Source organism: Octodon degus, unplaced genomic scaffold (genome assembly GCF_000260255.1).
Source record: "Octodon degus isolate 3935 unplaced genomic scaffold, OctDeg1.0 scaffold00042, whole genome shotgun sequence".
In the NCBI taxonomy this organism is placed as follows: domain Eukaryota; kingdom Metazoa; phylum Chordata; class Mammalia; order Rodentia; family Octodontidae; genus Octodon; species Octodon degus.
Genome location: NW_004524618.1, coordinates 1478211 through 1500513, shown reverse-complemented (window position 1 = coordinate 1500513; position 22303 = coordinate 1478211). Strand labels below are relative to the sequence as shown.

Sequence of the window (22303 nt, the reverse complement as noted above, 5' to 3'; positions counted from 1 at the left end):
CAGCTCTGCTGTCCACCATTCGCCTGCTGTACACAGGCTTCCTGTCCAGAGACTTGCCTTAGATGCACTGGGCTCTACTTGCTTCCCGTGTTCGCAGCTTCCTTCTGCTGGGGTATAACTTCATCAGCCAAGCTCCTCCTTTCCCACATCAACTCTGTGGGAAAAGTGCTGGGTTTCGGGTCACCTGTCTTGTGCTAAATCAGCCCCAGTTTGACCCTAACATGACATTCCTCAGGATCTCTCTGGGGTGAGTTAGTTAAGAACAGGTAGCTGTGTTAGTTACTTTAGTTTTGTTGAGGCAAAATACCCAACCCAAAGTTGGAGGGGAAAGGGCTTACTGAGCTCACAGTTCGTAGAGGTTTCAGTCCATAACTGGCTGGCTCCAAGGCAGAGGGCATCACAGAGGAGAGACGGTTCTCAGCAGGCAGGGGTAGCAAAGCAAGCAAGGGACGACCACAGCTCCTTCCACCCCTCATATCTTATCCAGGCTGCTCGGGGCGGGCAGCACTCACACCCTAATCCTAGGGCCCTCGGTCCTGGCACCGCACTGTCTAGATCCAGCCACTTCTGAGTCATGCCCTACCTATGACTCCATAAGCCTTTGGGGAACATCCAGACCCAAGCCGTTAGTGTGAGGAGTATTTTTATGGAGTGGTTGGTGACCCTTTATGTTGATGTAGGATAATTACTGGAAGCCAGCAGTAAAAAAGAGAATTAGTTATTGGGGAGATGAAGAGGGTTGTGAAAGAATCAGAGGACGTGGTTCATGAGACTGTCTGGTACTGGCTTCGCCCTACTCAATTCTCTTGCCTGCACGCTGGCACACGGGAGCAGAGCTGACCTAGTTCAAGTGGAAGCTGCTGCGCCTGAGTTGCCTGTCGCTGGGCACGCTGCCCTTTCCTTCGCTTCTTCCCTGACCACTTCATCCCACCACCTTTCCCAGGTTCGATCCATCAGCACCAATGTCCGGAGAAACCTGGCGTTCCACACACTCAGCCAGGAGGTCCTGCTGAAGGAGTTCTCCACTATCTCCTGAGTCCACGCCCTTCGACAGCCACTGACTGCCCTTACTCACAAGGCTCTTGGGCTAGAGGGGGAGAAGGGGCTGCCTCCAAGGTTGGAGAGAAACTCAGACACTGAGGCCTCTTGATGAAGACCACACCTCAGTGGAGCCTGGACAGCAGCAGCAGCCAGGGGCTCTTACTTAGGAATGGGTGGGCAAGGGGAGCCACATCCAAGAGTGTGGGGGCTTCCAGGACACCCTCGCGCATTTGCAGGTGTTGGTGGGCTAAGCTGTGGGTGATAGTAGCACCCTGAAGCCCACTGGCTTTCATGGATCCTGCCTGCTTTGGGCCCAGAGCCGAGCTGGGCTTGAGAAGGATTACTTTTTTTGGCTGGCTCAGGCTACCTTAAGAGCAAGTCTGGTGCAGCATGTATGTGGTACTGGGGATTGAACGGAAGTCCCTTGCCCCACACTGAGTTTGCTCAAGAACGCGCTTTAGACAACTGAGGTAAGCCGCCAGCTCCCCTGAGCTGGGTTTGAAATATGTGTCCCCCTGCCCCTACTGGCAATCTGTCATAGGACCCTTAGCTCAGGCCCAGGGTAGGTATTGTTTTCTAAATTCTTCTAAATTCAGAGTTGCTGTCTCTGAAGATTGCATCTCCCCGGAGCACTTCTGTCCAGCCACCACTCTGCAGATCTTAAGTTTTGGCATGGGGTACCTATTAGCTTTCTCCTGCCTTCCAACCACTGACTCTTCAGCACAATAGGCTCACAACCGTAACGTTTTATTTTTAGTCTGGTTTAAACTGCCCATGGGTGTGTGTGAAATAAACGCTTGATGGGTTTTCTGGACCCCTCAAGGTGCCTGCCTTGCTAGTTCCCTTTCCAGCAGCTCCCCTGCAGTGGCCAGCCCTCCCCAGCCAGCTGCCCTCCATGAGCTCCACCCCCTCACCCTGCTGTTGTTTACATCCAGCCAGCCTGAGCATTTCCTCTGGGGAGGAATCTGTTCCTGCTCTGGTCTGGTGCCTGGGAGGGAAAGAACCTGGGTGAGTGGGCGGGGTGCCCTCCATCTAAAGAGGCTGTGCCTTTGGCTTCTTTGGGTGGCCTCTACGGGACCAGGGCAGGCTTTCCCTGCTACCCCACAGCTGCCTCCCAATAGCTGCTGTTCCAAGACCATCCTTTTCTCAAGTCCTTTTAAAGCCCTCAGGATGGTAGGAAGAAAGCAGTGAAGGAAGAATCAGAGTGTGCAGGAATCCCACTGTGAGAACAGGTGTGAGACCGTCCTAGCGCTACCCAATAGGCCTCAAATCACTAGTTTCAGAGCATCTGCCAACAGACTGCTACACAGAATGGAGGTTCATAAGGGGTCATGGGCTGGGTTATCTCTGATCACTGGCCATTACTTGGGGGCTCACCCTGGGGCATGTGGGGTCTTCCTGGTGATAAAGTCCATGGCAGCTAGATCTGGAACTGCGGACAGGCCGAAGTTATTAAAAGTTTATTTGTGGGACAGTCTTTTTAGTGACTTTTTTCCCCCCACTAAACTCCATTGCCCAGATTCATTTCTCAAAGACAAATTTAAGCTGATCTGCTGGTCCCCTGGCTAGAGAAGCCTGCTTGTCCTTACAGACTCCTCCCCTGCATCTCTGGCCCTAGTAGAGGCCTGTTGGGTTGAGAGTTTTTAGCCTCCCTTGCCCAAGCGTTTCAGTATGCTCCACAAATCTGCAGCTGCGGGGCTGGGGAGATGGCTCAGTGGAATAAGCGCTTCCCTGGCAAGGGCCTGAATTCAATCCCCGGTTCCACAAAAAAAAAAAAAATTCTGCAGCTGCGGGAAGGTGGAGAGCCTCTCGGGCATTTGGTGGAGATCCCGCCCTGTGCCTGCACAGTACCATGAGGTTTGGCTCCCGAGAGCTGGGGCTGCTGATCTGACCAGAGGTGTTAGAAACAGGAAGCAGCTGTAAATACAGATTAAGCTTCCTTGTCTGTGGCCAGGGTTGGGGACCCCTGCTCTAAGGAGAAGAGTGTTCCCTTGTCTCCAACCACTGGTGTTGAGGCCAGCAGTCGTCCCTTGGGCACCTTCAGGGTTCCTGCCAGTTCCCCTAAAAAAGTGAGCAAGGGTAGGTTGGTCACAGGCACCACGCAGAGGTCTCCCTGCCCTCCATGGGAAAGGTTGAGCTCCAGGCTGGCCTGACCGTAGGGTACTTGAAATCCCGACTGGGCCTACGGAGTACTGCCCAGCCATTCTTCTTCATATACACGATTCCAGGAGAGGGCCTCTTCCCCTTCCAGAATAACCCTTAGAGGAAGCTGCCCTTCACTGTTCAGACCTAGCCTTTGCGCCAGATCTCGTGAGGTGAGCCGCGCCGCGCAGGGAGATGCTCTCACGTCCTGCTGCAGCTCCTTCTCTCTCCTGCTGGGACTCTTGCTCCGTCGCGGTCATCCAAGTGCTTGGACGGGAGATCCAGTGGCCGAAGTTAAATGTGCAGAGTCTCAGCAGGCCACCCCTCCAGACCCACCAGACATGTGCCCTTCCCAGTGACCTGCATTAAGTGTCCTGCCCCATTCTCCAGACAAGGACTTAAACCCAGGGACGGTGGCTTCATAAAAGGTGTGTTTCCTGTTTGTTATCACCTGGATCCCCAAGTGCTTCAGTGAACCCCCAGATCTGCTGGAAAACAAGGCGTCTTGGTCAGATAGGGCAAGTAACAAAAGAGAGGGGCAAAAAAGTTGAAAGAAAAGGGGAATGAGGGGGTGGACAAAAGAGCAGGGTGGTTTGGAGACACTGACCTGGTTCACTGTTTCCTTAACTTTTTATTGGTCAGCGGGGTCACCACATGGGGAGAAGGTACTTAACAGTGATTGAGGCTCCTCCAGGTGAGTTAGGGACCTGCGGAGCACCTGAACCAAGGAAAACTCCCCTGGCAGTCAGGGGCCCTGTACTGGACCCGAGCAGGGCTTGATGTTGGACAGTGGTCCTCCCCATCTGTCCAAAGCGGGGTGACGAAGGCCACGGAGGGGAACTGACTGGAAACGGCCCAGGAACGGCCTTGCTCGGCGCAGCCCCGGGCTCTGGCTCCGCCACGCTGTGGGGGAAGGGGCAACCGTGATGGGGCGGGGTTTCCTCCCCAAGGCCCCTCTGCCTCGGAGTCTCTCCGCCCCGTCCCGGGCTTCAGCTTGCGCAAGCCGCGCTCGTCCCGCACTCTCCAGTCTACTGTCGCCGTGCGCCTTCCCTGCGAGTGGTCGTGGTGGGGAACCAATCCGGGCCGCGCCGGGGGGAGGCGGCGGTGACAGCCGCGGGGAGGGGGCGGACGGAGAAGGCTCCGCTCGGGTTCTGCTCCGCTCCTCGTTCGCGCGCCTCCCCGGCCGCCGAGCTCCAGCCCGGCTACCCTTTGGCCGCCCCGGCCCCCCGGCCCGCCCGCGCGTTTGCCACCAGGGGGCGCTGTGTGAGCCAGCGCCTTGCCGGGCCACCCGGCGCCCCCTCCCACGGGCCCCGGCGGGAGGCGGGCGCCGGGGGCCATGCGGGGCCAGGGCCGCAAGGAGAGTTTGTCCGACTCCAGGGACCTGGACGGCTCCTACGACCAGCTCACCGGTGAGTCGGTGCCGCAGGGGTCGTGGGTGGGAGGGCAGAGTCTTTCCCCCAGACCCGTCACCCCCGGCCCTAGCTCGGGCCCCACCGGTGCGCGGCCCACCTCCCGGACCCCTCCTAGCTAGTCTGGGCGGCAGGACTCTGGGTCGAAGCTTTGGGTCCCGCAGGGTGGGGGTAGGGGCCAAGGTATGGAGAGGCAGCAGGTGTAGGCGTGTGTGACACGGGGCTGGGAGTGTGCCTGGAGTGGGCGGTGTTACGTGAGTGAACGCCTGTAACAGTTGCTTGTGGCTGTGTGTGTGTGTGTGTGTGTGTGTGTGCGCGCGCGCCTCCTACAGCTGGTTGCCATGTGCCCTGGATTTGGTGACAGCCAGGGTGAGTGCAGTTGCTGTGTGGCAACGCAAGTGTTGTCAGGTTTGAGTGAGATTGTGTAAAACCTCGGGTGTTCTGGTGTTCTGACCGCCTGTCTCTGTTATGTGTGCAACATTGTGCTTTGAGTGTGTGATTCTGCATGAAGTGGCATGTGATGCCAGAGTGACTTAGGTTCGCTGTTGTCATGTCTCTTTCTGAGGCTTTCTGACTGAACCTCAGGGCTGTCCACTTAAGTGCATGGTGGTGTGTTTTGTGACGGCGAGAGAAGGGGAATGGTAGAGCGTTTGGTCTGATTGTGTATCTGAAAGGCTGTGCCCGCAGTGGAGCTGTGCATGTACACAGTGCCCTCATTTGTCCCCTCTTTTCCTCGCTGGTTTTCTGGCACAGGTGGTAGTCCTCAGTGCGCTCTACTGCTTCCCTAAGTTTTTGCAAATAGCCCAGGTGGATCCAAGAGGGTACTCAAGTGTTCAGCTGCCCAGGCTGGCTCCTAGGAGCACCCTGTGGTTCCAGCACCTCAACCCTGTAGGGAAGCCCCAAGAGTTACACAGATTGCTACAGCTGAACCTCCCTTGGTCCCCAAAAACCCTCGTAGAACTTTATCCAAGCCCCAGAGAAAACGCATCACATCTTGCCTCCCTAGAGAGTTGCCGAGAGAAGCTCAAGGCCTGGGATTGCTGGCTGGCCGTCCTCGAATACCCACAGCCACCCTGCTGCGGCACATCTTCTCTTTCTCTGTGTAGAGTTATGTGTGAGACCAGCACTCTCCCTTGGCTTGGTGGCACGGATGTGTGTGTGTACAGGTGACTGTCACCTCACGTCCATTTCCATGTATGTTTGTGTTTGTGTCTTGTTGTGCAGCCCTGCCTAAGAACTCCGGCTGAATGGGGCTGGGGAGGCTGTCTGTCCTGCGGGTGGCACAGCTAAGGACATAGGGAAAGCCATGAGCTTCCAGAATGGAATCAGGTGAGACCTGGGAATGGGGAGGAGGACTAGGATGACAATGAGTGACTGCCCCATTCACGGATGCCAAGGTGCCCTTAGTTGCAGTACCCCTCCCCAAAGGGGACTGTCACACAGGCAGGCCCCAGATGTGGAACAATGCCAAATGTGTATCTGATCTGGATGGACTCCCAATGGTCCAGTTACCCATTACTGTGACCTCCATTCCCACTCGCAGCTCTGGGTCCTCAGAGGAGTAAAAGCCCAGGCCTCACTGATAACCACATTGGTTGGTGTTTGCTACTTGCCTTAACTGATTGTCCCCTTTAGTGAAGTCACCCCTCTTGACAAGGCTGTTTGGCTCAGAGATTGGGTGGGTTGGGGAGATGCTTGTCCTCCAGGGTGGACGTTGGGTCAATCAGGAGAGAAACGTGCTTGCTCTTTTGGCCTCACTTTTCTCCTCTGTAAAACGGCAGCACTACCTTCCTGCCAGCCTCTCGAAGGAAATGAAAAATCCAAATGTTGACAAACACCCAGAACTGTGGCCCCTGTCATCAGCATCTTGTCTGTAGATGCACCGCACATAATTTAAGAAGTAGAAGCGAGCTGTCAGCCTCAGGTTGCTGTGGTTCGATCCCCACAACTCCAGCCAGCCCAACCTGCCCTGAAGGCATTCGGAGCAAAAAAAAAAAAAACCAAAAGAAGTAGAAGCGGGCTGGTCAGGTAGCTCAGTGGACTAAAGCTCCTGTTTAGGCAAAGCGCAGGGACTGGGGATCGACCCTGTTGGTGTGCTGTGCCAGCCCCACCCCAGGGGCGCGCTGAGAGGGTGCCTGCGACTGGGCATGGTGGCGCTTTAATTCCAGCACTTTGGAGGCTGACAACAGAAGGATCACTACGAGTCCGATCTGTGTAGTAAGACACTGTAGATCCTGTGTTAAATACATTAAAAAAAAAAAAAAAATACAAGCCCCAGTTCTTAGTCCTAGGTCCCTAATCCCAGGACTTTGGAGCTAAAGCAGGAGGATCGCAAGTTCTAGGACAGCCTGAGCCATAAACAGGCAAGACCCTGTCTCTAAAAAAAATGTAAAAACAAGCCTACCAGGATCTGTCCACTGAGGAGGCTCGTACGGGTTTGGGAGGGCCGTGCTAAGGAAGCCTGGAGGTCGTTAGCCTTGGTGCTGAAGTGCCCGAGCTGCCTCTGCCCTTCCTGGAGTGAGCGGAACTCCGCGGGTCAGACAAGGCTCCGCTCAACCCCCGGAGCCCTGGCCCATCGGAGTGCAGAAACGGCCTTGAAGTTGCACCTCAGGGGGTTTGGGTGCCCCCAGCTTTCATCTTGCACTTTTGCCCCACGCTCCAAACAGCCAGGAGAATCTTCAGGGCGACAAAATCTAAGCCCTGTCCCACCCAGCCTCCTAACCCTTTGGGTCGCTTGGCGGCATGGCACAGAGGGAAAAGACGGAGATCAGGGTCGACCCTGGCCGAGCAAAGAAAGAAAGGACAGGAGTTGGTTAGGGGGGGGTGTCTCACCAGCACCGCCAGAGCTCGGGCCTGACCCTGCGCTCTTGGAGTCTGGCCGACCCCGAGCACTGTTCCTGGGAGTGGGGCGCCCCCGTGTGGTGGAGAGGAGTCACGAGCGCAGAGCTGATCGGTGAGAGACTCAAGGCACATTCCGAGATTATATTCTTGTTTGGTTTTGTTTCCGTTTCTTTTTCTCATCTTGCTGTGCAGCACAGGCTGGCCTTGAGCTCACGTTGTAGCACAGGCTGGTTTCGAATTCACAGTGATCCTCCTGCCTCAGCCTCCCGTGTGCGGGGACTACAAGCATGCGCCCGCATGCTCAGCATCCCTCTTCTTAAATGTGAGATTTTTGAACGCCCCATAAGGTATCATCTGGGTCGGAAGAGTGGACCAATCTCAGGTCCACAATTTCTCAGGGCCCAAAGGGGCTCCCATCTGATAGAGTCCGGATGGGGCAGGGACAGGGGCCTCCTCTTGGTGACTAGGCTGGGAGCACAGCCTGTGCCTCTGCCCTGTGGCCCACTTTTTTCCTTCTGCTTTTTCTTCCATTAGCCCGGGAAGTGCGGAAGGTGGGGAGGGAGTTGCCCTGACAACTGTGTCCTCTACCCCTTGGTGTCCCTGTGCCAAAATGGGTGAGTGGCTGGTAGAGCAGGCGTGGAACGAGACAGTATTGGGAGATGCGTTTTGTGCCCATCCCAGTGCTTGGCCTCCCCGCTGCAAATCTAGAAGCCGATGCTGAGCGGGAGGGAACTTTGAGGCGGTGCGGACCTAGGCCGGAGGCGGGGCACGGCCGAGATCGAAGGCGGAGGGGAGCTGGGAGCTGGGAGCAGCCACAGCTCTGCCGACCATGAGCCGCTGCCCCCGCAGGTGCCAGAGCCCCCTGGGGCAGGCGGCGAGGTCCCTCTACCAGCTGGTGACTGGGTCCCTGTCGCCAGGTACGTGGATGGGGAGGGGGGTAGGGAGGGCGGGCCAGAGGGCGGGTGACAGGAGAAGAGAGGAACAGGAGCCTCCAAGCCCCGTCGGAGGAGGTGCAGCTAGGGACACTACCCCTCTGAGCCAGGGGCTCCTTGAAGGTGGGAAGGGCTCACCCGGTAAGGGGCAGGGCCCAGGGATGGAGGAAAAGGCTCTTGGCTAAACTGCGCACTGCTGGAAGTCAGTGAAAGAGCCCTAAGGCAGTATCCAGAAGGAAAAACCTGCTGTGGGGTGACGCCACACCATCCCCACTGGAGCCAGTGCATGACAGGAAGGGCAGGGTGAGGACTGTGGCCTGGGGCTGCACACCTCTGGGTTCCTAGTGTCTTGCACTTTCTTTCACTTTGGGCTGCGACTTCCAAGTGACTAAGTTCCTTGTACTTTTTGGAGTTCTGTCCTAGTATGGGATCTGTGTGTGGACTGTGGTGATTGTGCAGTCCCTCCACCAAGTTGTGTGCACATTTCCAGTTAGGTTTCCCTTAGGGCTGCTGGGCAGGGCTCACAGAACCTGAGGTCCCCTCTCCACCTGGCTGCAAGGAGACCCTGACGAGGCAGCCTGGATGGGCTGAGGTGTGGGTTACCATTGTCTCCGTGCAGGATGAGCAGGGCCTGTGGCTGCTCCTTGCTTCATGGCCCCAAGAGGAGACGAACGGGCTGAGCTAGAGCCCTGTCTGAAGCCCCTCAGGGAGCTTACTCCCTGAACCCCTGCTTGGGCTTGTCTGCAGTGACAGATGGCCCGAGCCAGGCAGGGCCAGCTCTCAATCTTTACAGGCTTGACTTCCAGGACCCAAAATAGCCCGGGTGTCGGGGAGGCCATTCATCACCCGCTTCAGCGGGGGGCTGTGGTATCCTGGCTCAGCTGGGAATGCAGGGAGTAAGGATCAGAGAAGGGTCTTCGTGGGCTGGCCCACAGCAGTGAGCTGTACAGGGTGGGCTCCTCCCAAGGTGCAGGGGTCCAGGCTTGAGCTGTAGGAGCTAAATGGCCATGTGATAGCAAACTGCTGGTGGTGGATGAAGTCTGCGGGACCTCAGAGGGGCCACTGGGCCCACCACAGGCCTGCAGGCGTCCTCATGGCCTGAGCTGCTGCCTTTATAACGTTGCAGCGCTCAGCCAGGGAGAGTCGTGCCTCTGGGGCACGCAGCCAGGAGCCCTGGGAGCAGCCTGCTCTTTCTTCCTGACAGACCCTCCTGCCAGACCTGTCTAAGGGGGACTCAGAGTCCTTGTGAGGAGGGCTCAAGGTCTTTGAGAGGAAAAGGAAGGACCAGGAGCAGGGCAGCACGCTGAAGGTTTGTGGCTCTGTCTACCTGCAGACAGCATCAGGAGTGGAGAGGTGCGCATGGTGTGGCTGGCATTTAGGGCTCCTTGGAATCTGCCCCTTGGGGTGTGCTGCCCAGAGTACCCCCCCTCCCCTCCCCATGAACTGGGCTGTGGTCACCAGATCTCCCAACACCTCACGTGCGTTGGCAGTCAGTGTGAGCCAGCGAGCAGATCACTAGCTGGGGGTCACTCTTTTATTTTTATTTTTTTGCCCACAGTACTGGAGATTGAGCTCAGGACCTTGTTCTTGACAGATAGGTGTCACTCTTCACATCATATCAGCTGTTGTCTTGGAAAAATCACCATGAGCCTCAACCCCTTAATCCACAAAATAGATGTGTTTACTCTGACCACATCTGCAGAAAAGTCGGAAACAGTAGAACCTACCTCTTGGCTTTATTATGAGAGTTGAGATCTATTAAATATCCAAGAAACGAAGTGAGCTCTGTAAGTGTTGATCTCTGTATTAAAGTGGACATCATTCAAGAATCTGCAGCCAGTGTGTTGGCACACAGAGGCTGTGGCAGGAGGATCACAAGTTCACATGTAGCTTGGGCAACCTAACAAGACCCTGTCTCAAAAAAAAAAAAAAAAAAATGGATTGGAGTTATAATTCAATAAACTGTAAATGCCCTGAATTCATTCCCCAGTATCAAAAAATTCAGCTCAAAATTATCCTTTCAGCTGGGCATGCTGACTCAGAATTTTAGCACTCATGAGGCTGAGGCAGGGGGACTACGGTGAGTTCCAGGGCAGGCTGAACTACATAACATGACCCTGTCTCCAAATGTTTGGGGACTCAGCCAGGCACAGTGTGGTACACCTGTAATCCCTGTTCACTGGGAGGCTGTGGCAGGAGGATCGAAAGTTTGAGAATTGTGTGTTTTGCTTTCATTTTAACCTGGGCAACTTAGAGACTTAGCAAGACATTATCCCAGCCCTGGCGTGATTCCGTCCTGCGTGTCTGTCTGTGGAGCAGCACTCATTCACTTCCGTCCGCGTTCTCTCCCACCTAAGTGCGCGCCACCACTCCATGGAAGATTCGACGGATATAGACATGAGCCCCTGAGGCCCCAGAATTCTCTCTTCGGTTGTGAACTAAAGGCCAACAAAGATTACCACTTTAAGGTGGATAACGATGACAATGAGCACCAGTTGTCATTAAGAACGGTCAGTTTAGGGGTTGGTGCACATTGTTGAGGCGAGGCTATGAATGATGAAGGCAGTCCAATTAGAGTAACACTGGCAACTTTGAAAATGTCTGCACAGCCGACGGTTTCCCTTGGGGGCTTTGAAATCACACCACCTGTTGTCTTAAGGTTGAAGTGTGGCTCAGGGCCTGTGCATATTAGTGGACAACATTTAGTAGCGGTGGAAGAAGATGCAGAGTCGGAAGAGGAAGAGGAAGAAGATGTAAAACTCCTAAGTACATCTGGAAAGCGATCTGCCCCTGGAGGTGGCAGCAAGGTTCCACAGAAAAAAGTAAAACTCACTGCTGATGAAGACGACGAGGACGATGAGGATGAGGAGGAGGAGGATGAAGAAACTGAAGAGAAAGCTCCAGTGAAGAAATCAATACGAGATACTCCAGCCAAATATGCACAGAAATCAAACCAGAATGGAAAAGACTCAAAACCATCAACGCCAAGATCAAAAGGGCAGGAATCCTTTAAGAAACAGGAAGAGGGGGGCCCTGCCCTAGCTCAGTTCTTTAAGTGGCTGCTTCCACAATGCTGGCAGCCTCAGTTTGCTGTAGTTCGATCCCCACAACACTCCAGCCATGCAAAAGTGCCCTGAAGGCATTCAAGGAGCAAAACACACACACACACACAAAAAAAAAAGAAACAGGAAGAGTCCTAAAACACCGAAAGGACCTAGTTCTGTAGAAGACATTAAAGCAAAAATGCAAGCAAGTATAGAAAAAGGTGGTTCTCTTCCCAAAGTGGAAGCCAAATTCATCAATTATGTGAAGAATTGTTTCCGGATGCCTGACCAAGAGGCTATTCAAGATCTCTGGCAGTGGAGGAAGTCTCTTTAAGAAAACAGTTTAAACAGTTTGTTAAAGTTTTCCGTTGTCTTTCATTTCTGTAACAGTTGCTATCTGGCTATCCTTTTTGTAATGCAAAGTGAGAACTTGCCCTACCGTGTTTGATAAATGTTGTCCAGGTCCCATTGCCAAGAATGTGTTGTCTGAAATGCCTGTTTAGTTTTTAAAGATGGAACTCCACCCTTTACTTGGTTTTAAGTATGTCTGGAATGTCATGATAAGACATAGTAGTAGTGGTGGTGGTCAGACATGGAGATGTTAGGGAGACAAATATACATGTGAAATAAACTCAGTATTTTAATAAAGTAACACTGTTTCTACTTAAAAAAAAAAAAAAAAAAAAAAGACATTATCCCAAAATAAATGGGGCTGGGGATATAGCTCAGCAGCATAAGCTCCTGCCTGGAAAGCATAAGGTCCTGAATTTGATCCCCAGTACCACCAAAAAAATAAAAAATAGAAAAAAAAAGAAAAAGAAAAACAGCCAGGAAAAAAGAAAAGGAGCTAGGGATGTACTGGGGATGGGGACCACAGAGTGCACACTCCGCAAGGTACAGGCCCAGAGGAGGAAGGCGCCGTGTGGTCTGATCTGGAAACCTGCATTTGTGAATCTCTTGTCAGAGGAAAAGAGTGAGCTCAGTATATAGACAAAAAGGCCCATTTCACAGGAGAAAAACATGGCACAGTCTTTCTTGCCAAGCTTGCCAGGCTGACTTCCAACTTGTAATTCTCCTGCCTCAGCCTCCCAGAGTCCTGGGATCACAGGCTTGAACCACCGCACCCAGCCAGCCGCCTTATGCCTTTTTACCTGCCTGCATTTCTTGTATCCTTCCTCATCTCGGCCCCTGGGAGGCCCACGACACTCGCCTGAGTGGCTGAATGGTCCTGCTTCCGTGGGTGGGGCTGTGTCTCCCTGCCTGAAGCTGGGTCGCTTTCATGTTTCCTCTGCTCCCCAGGTTCCAGCTCGTGTGCCTGCTATTCTTAACACCTTAGCTCTGCAGAAGCTCGGAATCTAGTGAGGAAACAGGACTGATTGGGAGATCTGGGCTCAAACTTGTGTGTTTTCCCCTCTTGGATAGTGACCCTGAGCGGGTCCCTTTATGGATTTATTTTCCCCCTATATATTTATTTACTCAATTTTTATTATTACCAATACATGTTTGTAGTGCAGAGGGATTGCATTCCTTGAGGAATGTACATAACACAGCCTGATTCTTTTTCTGTCCCCTCCTTCTCCTCTTCTACCCATCAAGCATGCCACTTATTTATTTATTTATTTATATTTGGTATTGGGACTCAAACTCAGGACCTTGTGCTTGCCAGGCAGGCAGGCAGGCACTGGGCCACTGAGCCACATCCCTGGCCTGGACAAGTCCCTGTATATCTGTGGGCCTCAGTTTACCCCACAAGTGACAGAGCTGCCTTGCAGGGCTGTCATGTCAAGAGCTCTCGAGCCGCAAGGAGGAGCGCTGTGTTACTAACAGCGGTGGTTCTTCCTTAGCACTCACGCTGTCAGACAGTATTCCAACGGCGTTCTGTACGTTCTTCCCACAGCACATGCAGAGGGAAACAGGCATGCACAAGCAGGTGAAGAACTCATCACCTAGTTAATTGCAAGTTGCAAAGCTCAGATTTTTTTATTACAACAGACATTTATTTAAAATGGTACAGGGGCTGGTGAGATGGCTCAGTGGTCTAAAGCACCTACTTAGAACAAGCTTAGCAACGCACAGGGACCATGGTTCAATCCCCCAGCACCACACGCCAGCCAGCCCCGCCCCCTGGTGGGCTGAGCTGGACACACACACACACACACACACACATAAATAAATAAAATATTTAAAATGGTACATCTGCAGACTAGATAATTTATTTTTTGAGCTGGGGTCTCTGTGTAATCCAGGCTGGTCTTGAACTCATGAAGTAGCCCAGGCAGGCCTTATACCCATGGTGACCCTCCTGTCTCAGCCTCCCAGTTAGCATGGGATTACCATGCGCAGCACTAAATAATTTTTAAACAATGTGTTTCATTTTTTTAAAATTTATTTTGTGTATTTATTTTTAGGAAGGTCTACAGGGTCTCTACGTAGATTGGACTCAGTGATCCGCCTGTGTTCAGCTTCCCAGGAGCTGGGCTTACAGGGGCTCGCCACCACACCTAGCCTCAGTTGCTGTCTCAACATGCCCCTGGGGGTGGGGCCGGCACAGCAGTCCAGGGATTGAACCTCCGACCCCTGCATCTGCCTAAGCAGGCACTGTAATCCACTGAGCTCTTTGGCTGGCCCTTCAGATTCACAAAGATATTGTGAGAATAGCTGCATCCACAAGTCTCAACGATATAATTCCTTCCTTACTTGTTCTCTTTCTTTTCTTTCCTGAATAAGCTTTGAGTTAGGGTTCAAGGCAGAAGTTATTCTTTTTTGTCCACTGTGCTTTATGCAAGAGCTCAAGCTTCATGGTCACCCCAGTGCTCTCTCTTTTTTTTTAAATTTATTTATTTTATTTGTGTGTGTGTGTGTCCAGCTCAGCCCACCTGGGGGCGGGGCTGGTTGGCATGTGGTGCTGGGGGATTGAACCGCGGTCCCTGTGTGTTGCTGAGCTTGTTCTAAGTAGGTGCTTTAGACCACTGAGCCATCTCTCCAGCCCCCCACCCCCCAGTGCTCTCTTAAAGCAAAGCCTTCCTCGATCTTCATCGTCAGCTATGGTATCCTCCATCCTGCACTGCCTCTGTGTGCGGCTCACTGTGATGCCCTTTCCGAGTTCCACCAGGCCCCACCCTGAGGCCACACGGCCTGCTTGCTATTTGGGCCTGAGCAGGAAGTAATGTCCCAGGTCTGAGATGAGAAGCCTGGGGGCCTGGCATCTGGCCCCTGCTCTGCCACTCACGCTGCACTGTGGTTTCCTGTCCCACTGGTGGCCTGGAGCTGGGTGCTGGGTTTGGCAGGCTCAGTACAGAGTTCAGTAGGGTCTTGGGGAACTGGCCGACTGTGAGGGCTGGAAACTTGGCAAAGACAAAGTAGGAACTGCAGGCCAGCGGAAGGCAGAGGCAGGGCACCCGGGCAGAGCGGAGCAAGTGGGAAAGCACTGAGGCAGGACCGAGTGTGCTGTGCTGAGGAACCGGGAGGCAGCCAAATGGGCTGAGACAACGGGATCTTTATTATAAATGCTGGGGTGCAATCGGGACAGGCAGATTTCACCTGTACATTGGTAACCTCTAGGGTGTGAGAAACCAGAGCAAACCCTGCGTTAATCCCCACTCCCCCTTGAGGAGGCCAAGCCCCAAAGGTCTTACCACCATCGGCATCTGCAGGACTCACTTCCTGGCTTCTAGGCCCGTAGAGAGGAGAGGAGGAGAGGCATGGACGCCTGACCCCAAGTGGCAGTGTGCAGAACTGCAGTCGGGGCTCCGGGCAGGGAACGGGCTGCGACCACGCAGCTCCATCCTGGACCTCTCATCCCACAATCTCCCTAACCGGGCCTCCTGGGGGCGTGGTTTCCAAGGGGGCTAGCATGTGTGGACTATAGTGTTTGGTGTAGCACATGCATACTGGGGTGTTTGATGTTTGAGACAAGGTCTTACTATGTAGCCCAGGCTGGCCTTGAATTCAGGGTGACCTGCCTCAGCCTCCCAAGTGCTAGTTTTAGGTGTGCGCCACCACACCTGGCAAGACTGTATGTATGTATGTATGTATGTATGTATGTCTTTTTGAAACAGGGTCTTGCTCTGCAGGGCTGCCCTTGAGCTCACTTTGCAGCCCAGGCTGACCTTGAACCTGAAGAGATCCTCCTGGCTCAGCCTCCCAAGCACAGGGATTACGGGCATGTGCCCTCATGTCCCACAAGACTAGGCTTAAACAGAGGCTCCAGCCTTGGAGACTTGCCTAGCCTGTGTGGCTCGCTTCCCCGTGCGGCAGGAGGAGGAGGGAGTAGCGGCCCTGCTGCAAGGCCGGCGACAGCCCCACCCGCAGGCCTGGGGCTAGGCCTCCAGGGCAAGGCACTGCTCAGGCACCTTGACCAGCAGTGCTGGTCACCGGGTACTTGCCCTGCTGCCCTCGGCTCTGCAGGCCCCTCGTACCCCTGCACTCCCAGGAAGAAGTGGAGGGGGCTCATGGGCGGGGGGTGCGTGCACCAAGGAGCAGACTCTGTTGTGTTGTCTCCCAGAACAGGTTCTTGGCCTCAAGCTCACCGTCGCAAGTCCCCTCCTCGGAGGGTCTGGAAGGGGTGTCGTTTTTCTTGCCAGGCTGTGGGGCCTGAGCCTCTCTGCCCTGGGCTCCAGCTTCACTGTCTGTGGCCTGTGGGAAGAAAGTGCTTCCTGCCTGAACAGTCTCCATGGCAACTCTGATCGATGGTGCTTGTGTCCTTCTGACTGCTCGCTCGGTCACTCCTGGTACTCTCACAAGTCCCTGCTGATACAGTTTTACAAGCCGACAGCCATGCTCCCAGTTGCTGTACAGCACATCCGTGCCAGGAGCTGCAGCCCAGCTCCACAGCGCTCCTGAGCACACACCTGCCCTCACACGTGCTCAGAAGGTCTCACACACAACCCCTTGCAGCAGTCATACCCGAAGTGCGAAGCTTTGTGGCCAGTGCACAGTCACACCTAAACACATGCGACACCGCAGGAGGTAGCTCTGCATCCCCACCCTGAGGAACCCGGGAGTAACAGGAACGTGCCCAGGTGCCTCGGCCTCCCCGTGCTGCTTAGCACGGATGGATGCGCGCGCACACGCACGCAGTCGCCCCTGGCAGCGCTCCAGCTCCTCCTCACCCTCCTGGGGCACGCAGTGGCCAGGTATCTGGAGGCCGTCACTGCTGCCCTCCTCTGGCCCACACCCTTGGAGGCAGAGGTTCCCCAGGAGGCGCCAGGCCAAAGGCTGAGGCCGGAGGTGTGCGGGCAGAGGCGGGCCAGGAGGGAGGAGACCAGGGCGGAGGCTGAGAGGCTGCGGCGGGCGAGGTGAGGTGAGGCTGGCAGCCTGGGTGTTGGCGCCTCTGCAGAGCAGGCCCTTGCCCCAGGTGCGCCATGAACCTGGAGGGCCTGGAGACGGTTGCCGTGCTCGTGGTCCTCACGCTGTTTGTCAAGGTTCTGGAGCAGTTTGGCCTCTTTGAGCCTGTCTACTTGGAAGGTAACCCAGGGTGTGTGTGGGCAAGCTGAGCTGTAGGAGGTAGGGCAAAAAGGGGAAGTTAGCTGGGGTCCTTCCGGGCAGCACATTGAGGCGAGAAGAGGGGGCTCCTGGAGTCAGTCTGGGAAAGGAGGCAGGTCAGGGAGGGCGCAGGGCTGAGTTGAGGGGAGTCTGAGAGCAATGGGGTATCTGAGGGTGGCAAGGGTGTCTGGAGTAGAGGGAGGCTCCAGGGATCCTGATATATCAGATTTTGTAATATAAAACTTTACATTTATGTTTTCTGTACTATATTTTAATGAATTTGTTTTGGTTTTCTTTTTATTTTTTAACTTTATTTATCTATTTAGTGCAGGGCCTACAGGGTCTCACTACATAGATCAGACTTGTAGAGGTCCTCCTGTTTCCAGCCTCCCAAGCACTTGCACCACCACCCCCAGTCTCAATCAGTATCTCAGCGTGCCCCGGGGGCAGGGCTGGCTCAGCACACTGAGGATCAAACTCAGGCCACTGCACTCCAAGCAGGCTCTTTAGTCCCCTGAGCTATCCGGCCAGCCCTTGTATTTCATTTATTTATTTGTTTGTTTGTTTGTTTGTTTATTGCAGAACCAGGGATTGAACTCAGGCCCTTGCGCTTGCCAGGCAAGCGCTAATTCTTTTTTTTTTTTTTTTTTTTTTTTTTTTTTTTTTTTTTTTTTTTTGTCTTTTTGAGACAGGACTTAGTTATGTAATTCAGGCTGGCATTGAGCTCACTGTGTAGCCCAGGATGGTACTGAACTCACAGCGATCATCTTGCCTCAGCCTCAAGTGTTGGGCCACCAGGCCCAGCTCTTTTTCGTATTTTGAGACAGGGTCTTGCTATGCAGTTCAGCATGGCCTTAAATTCACTTTATAGCCTAGATGGCCTCCATTTCACAATGATCCTCCTGCCTCAGCTTCTCCAGTGCTGTCCCCACTAATATAAGATTTCTGACAGTCCCTTTTGGAGCCAGGGTACTATAAGAACTCTGATGTGGGTGACTCCACACCTCTAAGGAGTTGTGGGCTCCAGGGTATATGTAGACTCCATGAGGTATAGGCTGCACCTGTACTTGTGTGTGAGAAAGGGCAAAGTGTATGATGTTAAAGAGCAGGGGTACAGCTGAGCTTTGGGGTCTGCTTGAGCATGTGGTGGTTCCCGTAGTTTTCTAAGGAGATAGCAGCTCTGTGGCCAGGAGCTTGGAGGGAGCAGGCTCTGGAGGGACAGTGTGGCAGCACTTGACGTGACACTTGGAACCTGGCTCTGGCGGGGGCAAGCGGGAGAGCGCGTCAGGGCCTCTACCTCCTGAGCCCCTTTGCCACTCCAAGCACCTCTGTGTGCCTAGGGGCAGAATGATCCATAGCTTCATCCTGGGAAGTTAATTCTCTACCCCCCCCCCCCAAGTCAACAGGGGAGTGGTGTTGGGAGAAGAGGGGAGGCTTCTGCCTCTAGAGGGAGCTATGCAGCTTGGACTTGGAGCCATCCTCCTGTTTTCAGCCTCCCCAGTGCTGGGGTTACAGGCATGCACCACCACACCCTGTCTCAGTGTGTGTCTCAGTGTGCCTAGAGGCGGGGCTGGCATAGCATATGGTGCTGGGATCGAACCCAGGTCACTGCGCTTGCCTAAGCGGGCACTTAGTCCACGGAGCTAGCTTGCCGGCCCTCTACAGTGAGAGCTTTGGGCTCCCCTCCTCTTTGGCTCCCCTCCTCTTCACAAGAGCAGTGCAGTTCCACGTGTGGCTGTTCCCCATTGCACTAGGGTGGGCGAGGCAGACAAGAACCATGTGGGTTGGGGGCAGACTGGGATAGATGTCTGGCAGGAACATAAGGATGGAAGACAGAAGATCCATAAACAGCTCCGAGGCTCAGGAAAAGCATCCTCCATCTGTGGCTGTAGTTAGAGGGGCCCAAGAGTTACAGCCAGGTGAACTGGGGAGGCTGGGCTGAGCTTGTTCTCATCGGCCTGGGACAGGATTCAGCAACCATCTCCTCAGACCCTTTGGTGGGAAGAGCACCCACATGGGAAGCGCCTGGTGGGCTGAAGGCAGGCCCTTTCTGTTCCCACGCTTATGAAGTCCAGAACAGACAGAAGAGCGGGACCTTGGGGATAGGAAAGTGGACGAGTCGCCCACCAGTCTCCAGGGTGACTCCACCATCAGAAGCCCCAGGCATGATCCAGCCGGTGTCCTGGCTAATGGAGCTCTGGGCCGGGGCCTAGGCCACCATTGATCCCCCCCAACTCTCCATAGCTCTGTTGGGGGGAAGCTAAGGTAGGAAGGAGGGAGTGACCTTCCGAGAACAAGGCCTGGTTCTGAGGGTAGAGGGCTTGTTCCTGGCCTTGGAGGGCAGGCTGGATTGGGGGCTGGAATGGGCGTAACTTCTAACCAGAGGAAGCTGCGTTCCTCCAGGAATAGACCGAGGTCAGCCTTGGTCAGTGTATCAGGCCTCGTTGACTCTGTCTGGCACAGGCACGGGGAGATGCATGCACACACAGACACCTATGCTGAGAGTCCCCAGGGCATAATTAGAGCTGTAGGGCGCACGCGCGCACGCACGCACGCACGCACGGAAGGGGAGAGGAGAAGGGCATGATGAATGGGTCTTGGGCAGTCCCACACCACACCAAAATATTCATCTCAAAGATCTGTAATTGCCTCAAAGCCCACTACCACTTTGAAGGCCACACTGGGAGAGGCCACTCATGTGGTTTGATGAGTTAGCTGATAAGCCTGCTCCTTGGGAAGAGGGCTCGCAGGAAAAAATAATGCCTATGTGAGTGAGGACAGGCTCAGCTTCAGGTGCCTTAGGGACATGCTCTCAGCACAGCTTTATCTTGGTAACCTTGATAGGGATCATGGTGGGGGCTTTGTTCCTTTTTTTTTTTTAAATTTATGAAAGGTTTTTATTTTTGTTTTTGGTACCAGGGATCAAACTCAGGACCTTGTGCTTGACAGGCAAGCACTTATTCTACTGAGCTATCTCCCTGGCTTTTTTTTTTTTTTTTTTTTTTTCCTGTTCATTTTTTGAGACATTGTCTCACTGTGTAGTTTAGGCTGGCCTTGAACTCGAAGTGATTCTCCTGCCTCAACCTCCTGAGTCTGGGATTACGGGTGTGTGCCACCAGGCCCCTCTATTACGGGGATTGAACTCAGGTCCTTGCGCTTTCCAGGCAAAGTTCTTATTCTACTGAGCCGGCTCTCTCCCCTATTATGGTGTTCTTAACAGCCTGAGGATATCCCAGAGCTGTTGTGAGTTCTTGTGTGGTTTGACCGTGCTGTGAGTGATATGGCCTGTTACATGTGTGTCATGATCTAGTTAGGTCACATTTGTATGTGGCAGGGAGTAGGAGGTAAATGTGTGTGTGTGTGTTGCGAGTATGTGTAACAAGCCATTGGGTGTGAGATACAGGGTATCAAAATCTGTCCCTGGTGCCTGTTTATGATTTCTCATTCTGTGTGCACACACGGTGGGGGGTCCCACTACGCATGCACGGTCCTGTCTGGGGTGTTACGTGTGTGTCACTGTGTGCGGAGCGTTTCCATCCAGGCAGGCCCGAGGCCCTGGGGTTCCGAGCCCTGCGCCAGCCTTCCCAGCCCTCAGACCTGTCCCAGTGCCCGGCCCCGCCTCCCGGCCTGGTGGGGGGTAGGGAACGAGGGACAGGGGTCAGGAGTTAATGCGCCCTCCTGGGTTCTTCTCTCTTCCTAGGCCACCCTCCGGGGCCCACTAAAAAAGCGCTGAAGCAGCGCTTCCTCAAGCTGCTGCCGTGCTGCGGGCCCCAAGCGCTGCCCTCAGTCAGCGAAAGCAAGTGCCTCTCCTGTGCTTCCTGCGGGCGGGCGGGCGTGCGGGCGTGCGGGCGTGCGGGCGGGCGTGCGGGCGGGCAGTGCATGTGAGCGGCACAGCTGCTGTGCCCACGTGTGTGCGCCCAAGTGCCTGGCGGCTTCTTCGGCCTGCGAACTCCAAAAACCCAGAAGGACCCGGTCGTCCCAGCCAGGGCAGGGAGATGGGCAGAGCCCAGGCCCTCTCCCGAATGTCTCCTGGGGGGGGCTGCGGGAGGCAGGCCGCCGCTCCCGAGCGCGTGAGCTCGGCCAGTAGGGGGCGGCACCATGTGCGGGCGCGGCCTCGAGCAAGCAGAGCCTGCGCCCAAGTGGGAGGGCTGCGGAGTTTAGCGGGGTTGCAGCTGCATTCGCGGGAGCTGCCTGCCCTCACCTTTGTTTTGGGCTGTGAGGTAGCAGGACGATTTCAGTGCAGAGGGCGGATGTTGCCCGCCTTCCTCTTGATGCCAAGACACTGGGCTTTTCTGCCCCGGCCTGGTCCCCAACCGTGCGGCCTCAAGTTGAGTGACCTGACTTTGTCCCTGGGTCTCTCCTCAGTGGAGCCTTGCATCCGATAGGATCATAGTGACGTTTGCAAGCTCAAAATGCCTGTCTTGTAGCTAGCGTTTTGCACACTGAGGCAGCTTGGAAGAAGAGGCGCGAGCGTGTGCGTGTGCGCAGGTGTGAGACTGGGGCGCGGGCGAGGCATCTGCAGCGTGCAGCTGCGCGTCCGCTGCTCCGCTCGCGCCCTAGTGACGGTTCGCTCCCTTCAGCATTAGCCGCCCCAGCCTCCCTCCGCCCCCACAGACCCCGCCCGCTGGACCCAGGTGACTATCCTGGTGGGCGGGAGCGGGGGCGGGGCACTGCCTGGGGCTGGCCGCGTGGGATGGGGGAGGGGCTGGGCAGGAGGGTGGGCGAGGCTGGGGCGGGGGAGGGGTGGGCGGGGCCGGGGAGGGGTGCGAGGGTGGGCGAGGCCGGGGCCGGGGCAGGGGTGGGCGGGGCCGGGGAGGGTGGGCGGCCGCCCGAGCGCTCTCGGCTGCGGCTCCCGGACGGACGCCTTCTGCCCCTTGTCCTTCTGGGGCGAAGACGCTGCGGGGTCCCTTCCCGTCCGCGCGGGAACCGAGGCTCGGGGTGAGCGCTGGGGTCCAGGCCTGGCCTCAGCCGGCTGCTAGACCTCGAAGCCGGCCACCACGGTCCTCCTTGCCCCACGTCGTGGAAGCGGGGACAAGGAGGAGGGTAAAGAGGTCGGTGATTGTGAAGCGTGGTGCAGGGCCAGGCCTGAGGCGGGGCTGTCCCCCACCGCTCCGCAGACAGCGTGGAGGATGAGTTTGAACTGTCCACCGTGTGTCACCGGCCCGAGGGTCTGGAGCAGCTGCAGGAGCAAACCAAGTTTACCCGCAAGGAGTTGCAGGTCCTGTACCGGGGCTTCAAGAATGTGAGTGGACGCCGCTGCCCAGCCCAGCGCGGGCTGGAGTGGGGAGGCCGGGCCGGGCCTTGACCGCCCGGTACTTGGCAGAGCGAGGCGGGAGGATTCTGAAGAGAACCCTTGGCGTGAACAGAGACGGGTGGGCGCGCGCCAGGCTGCGCGGGGAGGGGGGAGGGA

The 22303-nt window shown here is 55.3% G+C and overlaps 2 protein-coding genes and 1 pseudogene across 4 annotated transcripts in view; all 3 read left to right on the top strand.

Annotated features, from left to right (window-relative positions):
* CUNH10orf76 (chromosome unknown C10orf76 homolog) overlaps positions 1-2518 on the top strand; it is a 210232-nt gene extending 207714 nt beyond the window's left edge. For all 3 annotated transcript variants that reach the window (XM_023715517.1, XM_023715518.1, XM_004631461.2), the window contains one exon: positions 944-2518. In XM_023715517.1, coding sequence (XP_023571285.1) covers positions 944-1036 — 93 coding nt within the window. In that variant the 3' untranslated portion in view covers positions 1037-2518. The remainder of the gene's footprint in view (positions 1-943) is intronic.
* Positions 2519-4468: 1950 nt separating this feature from the next.
* Kcnip2 (potassium voltage-gated channel interacting protein 2) overlaps positions 4469-22303 on the top strand; it is a 19963-nt gene continuing 2128 nt past the window's right edge. The window contains exons 1-4 of the mRNA XM_004631452.2: positions 4469-4592; positions 20594-20689; positions 21474-21527; positions 22011-22135. Of these exons, the coding sequence (XP_004631509.1) occupies positions 4520-4592; positions 20594-20689; positions 21474-21527; positions 22011-22135 (348 nt within the window). The 5' untranslated portion in view covers positions 4469-4519. The remainder of the gene's footprint in view (positions 4593-20593; positions 20690-21473; positions 21528-22010; positions 22136-22303) is intronic.
* On the top strand, positions 10739-11770 carry LOC111816843 (annotated as a pseudogene).